This window comes from Pieris rapae, chromosome 13 (genome assembly GCF_905147795.1).
Source record: "Pieris rapae chromosome 13, ilPieRapa1.1, whole genome shotgun sequence".
NCBI lineage: Eukaryota > Metazoa > Arthropoda > Insecta > Lepidoptera > Pieridae > Pieris > Pieris rapae.
The window spans coordinates 8,929,182-8,935,216 of NC_059521.1; the positions used below are offsets into that span (position 1 = coordinate 8,929,182).

Genomic DNA, 6,035 nt, shown 5'->3' on the forward strand with positions numbered 1-6,035 from the left:
TATATACGAGGGCAATTTATGCTGGCAGCATTACAAGCTCAAATCAAGGGCACCGCGGTATTGCGCCTACCACTTATCCCGCCATTATAATCTCAACTTACACGATATTCGATTAAAAATTCCTTTTATCGTAAACGGTGCAATATTGTAAAAATCTTCAATAATCTCGAAGAGTATTAAATATTTGATCCCTTGCATTTTATATTCAACATTCCCCTCGTTTTCATACCTACCCATATGTTACATAAAAAATTACCACCTAGATTTCTCATAAAAATACTATTTTCGTAGAAAACAACTTGACTTTTTTTGCAGTTTCAATTTATACCAACGTCATTTCTTCGTTACGGGCGTGAAAGCATACCAAGACGCTCCCTTTCGCATTTATAAAATTCCAAAGGATTGAATTGTCTTAAACAATTATGATTGTTTAAATTGATTACGTCAATTCAAACAAAACACTGCATTCGCGCACGCAAGGGACAGATCGTAGGTTCGATTCCCGCGTTCATTGTCTTCGGAACACTGGATGTTGCGTGTGAGACACGCTGGCACCGTGGGAAACGGCTGCTTCTCTAAGAAATCCCTAATATGGGAGGCTATTTCATTTATGATTCTTCAACGTTAGTTACTAAATCTTTCCCAGCTAAAGATAAGTAAAATTACTGAACTACATTTTTGGGGAACAAATTTGCGGCCTACCGCTAAGAGACAGAAAAGCATTAGAACAGATTTAGAATAGACAGATTCACTGAGTTATTTATTTTATTTAAGTATTCTTAAATGCTGCAATGTCCAATAGAAGCTACTAAATGCTTGCATTCATAATTTATATAATATTATATAAGTCTCACTTATTCCTTGAAAAATTCATCGACTTTAACAGAATATACTTACACACTTTTAAAATTTTTAAAAGGCCATGATGGCTTTTTACTTTAGTACTCTCTTTGTTCATGCGAACGGCGGGGCCCGCCCATTTCTACTTTAGTTTTTGCAATGGGATAGTGCATCAATAACTATTGCTTTATTTCATATTTCTATAGTTCTTTAGTTTTAAATTTAAAACATTACGTTACAAAAAACTAGGGAGTTGACAAGATGCTATTTTTTTGTACATTTAGCCTCAATTAAGAACATTTTGTCACGTTTGCTAATTTTCAAGTGCAAAGTACGCGTATGTACCTTAGTACATATATGTAAATACCTTACAAATTACGCTTACCAAAGCGAGTAGGTATTTTGCAAACTTATTTCCTGGCATATGCAATGATGACTTTGTCAAGAGCGGTATTAAAAAATTCTAGATTTTTTTAAAGAAGATAAAAACAATTTAAACTTCAATTATCTATTTAACTTATTATCTACTTGTATCCGTTAATCAAAAGTAAACAGAGCCTTTTAAAAAGTAATTATAGTGTCAACGTGTGTATACCATTACCACGCCCATCATTCTTCAAACAGCAACCTGCTATTATTATTACAGTATATAAAAGACAATTCTATTCGATTGACACACAAAATGTCTGAATACATGGTAAGTGTGATAGCGTGGTTGGCGCTTAGCTGCGTGACACAAGTCCGGGGCTCTGCTGACATCATGAAGGACGTCACGCTCGGCTTCGGAGAAGCGCTGCAGCATTGCAGAGAAGAGGTTTTTTTTACATATTTAAATTTGGGTAGCACAGGTCTGTGATTTTACTATTATAACTTATTGATGTGGGCAGTGAGTATGTTAAATGGACGCACTATTTATGATACTAATGCCATCGTCACGAACCATTCAGTAAAAGAGTGTAACTCTCTTAGAGTGTGTTCATATTTACTGGCGACGATATTGTAGCAAGAAGGAGGGCAACATTAGTTATTAGACCTGCGTTCGAATGTAAAATTTAACATATTATTACAACATATGCTGCGAGATTTCTTCGAGTGGAAATTTACTATGATTTTTTTTTACTGGAGTTCATAATGGAAAATAATGTAATGCGCTGTAAGTATATATATTATATAGTCACAAGTATTATGAAAAAATATTAATATTGATTGAAACATAAGTTATTCTTGATCCAGTAAAATTGTATAAATGCGTCTTCCTTAAAACACATCGGATTGTGAATGCTTATGGACTGCAATCAGCAGTCAGCTCCGGTCTATAACTGTAGTTTATAAGAACGACTACATAGTATAGACTATTAATCAGTAAGTTGCATCTCTGGCCGGTGTAAATAATGTGTACAGTCTCGCTAAATGGTTATTAACGCTCATATATCAATCTTTTATTGCGTTTACAGACAGCCCACCCTGAACCTGTCCACAGATCCGTATGAGATGTAACATTATGTCGAAATATGCCGCTTGTATAAATTTATTCTTATATTCTTTGCTAAAATGCAACGAAAATTATTTCTTAAAATTTAGACAAGACAAAGTCTAATAAATCGATGCGGGCTGCACGCACGAAAAAGAACGACTGATTGTCCCGTTACGCTCATTGTACGCTTACGCCTATATACATCTATCTCTCTTCTACTGCGGGGCCGAGCATTCTCTTCATCTTTGTATCCGTCGCAGCTAACTAGCTTAATTAGCCCTTCAATTAACAGAACAGAACTACAGCTGAATATCTTTCAGAACTGCCTGAACCGTAGCATTAAATAAACTGTCTGGCTTAGGCCATTCGTACGATAAAGTTATTATTTGGCAGAAATAACAAAAATTTAATATGTCATATGTGACATACAAAATATTTCTTTTAAATTAAATTCCTTGAGTCTAATTACTCATTCTTATGGTCACTAAACTTTTCCATAGTACATGCTTGATGTTTTTCATGAAATAGTGTTAATTCAATAAAAATGATTCAATTTTATTATTTATATCATTTCATGAATATTTTAAATTTTAAATTTTTATTTTTATTATCGTTTTTATTAAATTTTATACTTGTATTTTACAGTCGCGTCCCATAGCATGGCAATTTAAATGTAGGTTATGTTATATTCTTCATGGAAGATTGAATGCAAGAAGCTCCACTCATTCCCTATTTTCACAATAGGTGACGATCCAAAAGCGTGTAGTGCGGCATTTGAGGATGTCAATAATAGGTTTGAAACTCCAGCGTCTAGACGAGAGATCACGGAATATCAGTACTCTAAACTCTTCAATATAATTATAATAAAATCTTATTACAGAGTCAACTGACCGAGGAGAAGCTGGACGAATTCTTCCACTTTTGGAGAGATGACTTTAAGTTTGAGGATCACGAGTTGGGATGCGCTATCAAGTGTATGAGCAGACATTTCAATCTCATGACAGAAAGCCATCGAATGCATCATGAGAACACTGATAAATTTATCCAGTCATTTCCAAACGGTACGAAAAGATACTATTGTGTTCCTAATTGTGTTTAAAAAAGGAATTTGGATTTAAATGTTCTTTTCTACACTGCTGACCCATTCCTGGTTCCCTGGTTACATAGAACAGTTATCACTTTAAAGGATTTAATATACTTTATCATGTATACACACGTACTTGAAACCAAACAGTATAAAATGAAGCACAAGATTTCTGATCTAATAAGTCTCCTCCTCGTAATATAACTATTGGCCTTACATACCTACCTTAGGTATGCAAGGCTAATAGTCCTGAAAGGTAAAGGTAAACCTAGGTGAGCCTCCTTCCCGTTTGCTCCCTGTTCTATAAAAAAAAGTTTGCTTCACCGAATGATAATTTAGAGGGGAAAGTCATCTGTAAAACATAAGAAACCCGTCATGCAGAAATCTTTTTGATTTGTATGAGGTAGCAAAAAAAATTGATTCAGAAATTTGCTGCCATAGAAATCTGCCGCCTTTGTCTCCAGTCTATCCGGCTGGTTATGAATCTGCCACTGAACCTAAGACCATTGTGTCTACAAGTGGGTGATCTCGATCTATTCTATACTTATAATAGTTGTGAACCTTGAATTAAAAATTTTCTTGTGTTTAATAAATTATTACGTTTTTAGAGAAAATATGCTTTAGAAGCAAATGCTACAATAGAACTTTGTGTCTATGTGTGGTCGATCACGTGATCTAGATATCATCCTTTACGTTTGCCTTCTATTATATGTACAATAATATTACTAGACATTAAATTGAATTTAGAAATTATTACAATTACAGGTGAGATGCTGTCGAAGCAAATGGTGCAAATAATCCACACATGTGAACAGAAGTTTGATTCAGTGGAGGACCATTGCTGGCGGATTTTGCGCATCGCTGAATGCTTCAAACTCGCTTGTATTGCAGCTGACATTGCGCCCACCATGGAACTGCTAATGGCTGAATTTATTATGGAAGCTGAAAATTAATTTTGTAGATCACTTTGAAAGATTAATATTATATAAGTATTGGAAAGTATGGCGACACTATAAATGGACAATAATTCTATGGATTTTTAAGGATATTTTTTTCTTGTGTTCTACAATTTGGATATTGTTATTTAAAAAAGGGTTCAGTCATATGCTGCATGACGCCTGTATATAACTAGCAGGCTGCTTTGTACCCAGTACAAACTATAGACGTTGCCTTAAAGTGTACCTAAGGAGTTTTGTGTTTATGCAAACATATTTAAAATGATGTTTTTGTTAAAAATTTAGTTATTACAAGACGAGTGAATTTTACTATTAATACTAGTTTTGTATCAAGGATAAAACGATCGTAAACTCTACTATGATATAGAAAAAGTATTAATACTTTCATGATAAATACTAATACGTGTAGAAAAAGTAACGAAGAAATTTTCACACAGAGCAGCGTTTAATACTTTGTATTACGTTATTAGAAAATAAATGTTACATATATTATAAAGAAATAAAAGAGTATTTTAATACATAATAATTATCGATGACTAAATTATTACATGCTATTGTCTATCTATGTGTACATTAATTTCAACAAATTACTCAAAGGGGATGTAGCTCAGTGGTAGAGCGTTCGCTTTGCATGTGAAAGGCCCCGGGTTCGATCCCCGGCATCTCCAGTTTTTGGCATTTTTCTTCATTTCTCTTTAGAATTTTTATAAATAATAGTTAATAGTTCTACTCCTTATTATCAATTTAATCATAGCTGTGTAGTAATGAATTACATATTATTATAATATTGATAATTTATAGGTATACATTAATCCCATTAATTTATATAAAACATAAATACAACTAGACAGGCTACTTAAAACTATAGTATTATTAAAAATCTTATATATAAAATTCTTGTGTCACGGGGTTAGTAACCGAACTCCTCCGAAACGGCTCGACCGATTCTCATGAAATTTTGTGTGCGTATTGAGTAGGTCTGAGAATCGAACAACATCTATTTTTCATCCCCCTAAATGTTAAGGGTGGTCCACCCCTAAATTTTTTATTTTATTTTTTAGACAAAATTTTTCGTTTTTACGATACACCACACAAAAATACCTGCAACCCTAAATTTCCACCCCTCTACAATCATCCCTTATGTTTTTTTTTGTTAATTATAAACTTTAATTTTTTGGCACAAAAACATGGCAAAACAACGTTTGCCGGGTCAGCTAGTATTATATAAAACAATAGACTTATTTAAAAAAAGATGACTTCTGACCCCGACGTGATTTGAACACGCAACCTTCTGATCTGGAGTCAGACGCGCTACCGTTGCGCCACGGAGTCATTAGTGGTTCCTGCTAAGTTTAGATACAATAGAAATTATTAAAAGTTGGCCATAAAATATTTTTATATATCAACATTTATGATGTATGAAAGGACCTAATTTTCGATTACTTAAACCAATTACAATTAAAATTATACAACAGCATTCAAATTGTAAAATATTCAAATTTAGTTCAATGCCATCTACTGGAGGAGTATCTAACTGTTACTGTAACGTAGTAAAAAGTGACTAAACAAATATATGTATATATTATTTTTTTATTATAGGATAGTGTAGTTTTAAAACCAATAAATTTAAAATTTCAATATTACAAAAAAATCGTTAAAGTTACTTAGCAAGCAATACAAG

General features: G+C 33.2%; 1 protein-coding gene and 2 non-coding genes across 3 annotated transcripts; 2 read left to right on the forward strand and 1 right to left on the reverse strand.

The window, feature by feature from the left end:
• The first annotated feature begins 1,522 nt into the window (after positions 1-1,522).
• LOC110995531 (general odorant-binding protein 1-like) lies at positions 1,523-4,790 on the forward strand. The gene is made up of 3 exons (XM_022262736.2): positions 1,523-1,654; positions 3,195-3,375; positions 4,164-4,790. The coding sequence occupies exons 1-3, from the start codon at positions 1,523-1,525 to the stop codon at positions 4,349-4,351; spliced, it is 501 nt and encodes a 166-aa protein (XP_022118428.2). The 3' UTR covers positions 4,352-4,790.
• Positions 4,791-4,950: 160 nt separating this feature from the next.
• Positions 4,951-5,022, forward strand: Trnaa-ugc. The gene has a single exon. It is a non-coding gene; the product is annotated as a tRNA-Ala (tRNA).
• Positions 5,023-5,614: 592 nt separating this feature from the next.
• On the reverse strand, positions 5,615-5,686 carry Trnaw-cca. The gene has a single exon. It is a non-coding gene; the product is annotated as a tRNA-Trp (tRNA).
• Positions 5,687-6,035: the final 349 nt, after the last annotated feature.

Coding starts and splice junctions, on each gene's coding strand:
- LOC110995531 (XM_022262736.2), top strand. CDS start 1,523: ATGTCTGAATACATGGTAAGTGTGATAGCGTGGTTGGCGCTTAGCTGC. Junction 1,655..3,194: donor TGCAGCATTGCAGAGAAGAG/GTTTTTTTTACA, acceptor ATCTTATTACAG/AGTCAACTGACCGAGGAGAA. Junction 3,376..4,163: donor TATCCAGTCATTTCCAAACG/GTACGAAAAGAT, acceptor TTACAATTACAG/GTGAGATGCTGTCGAAGCAA.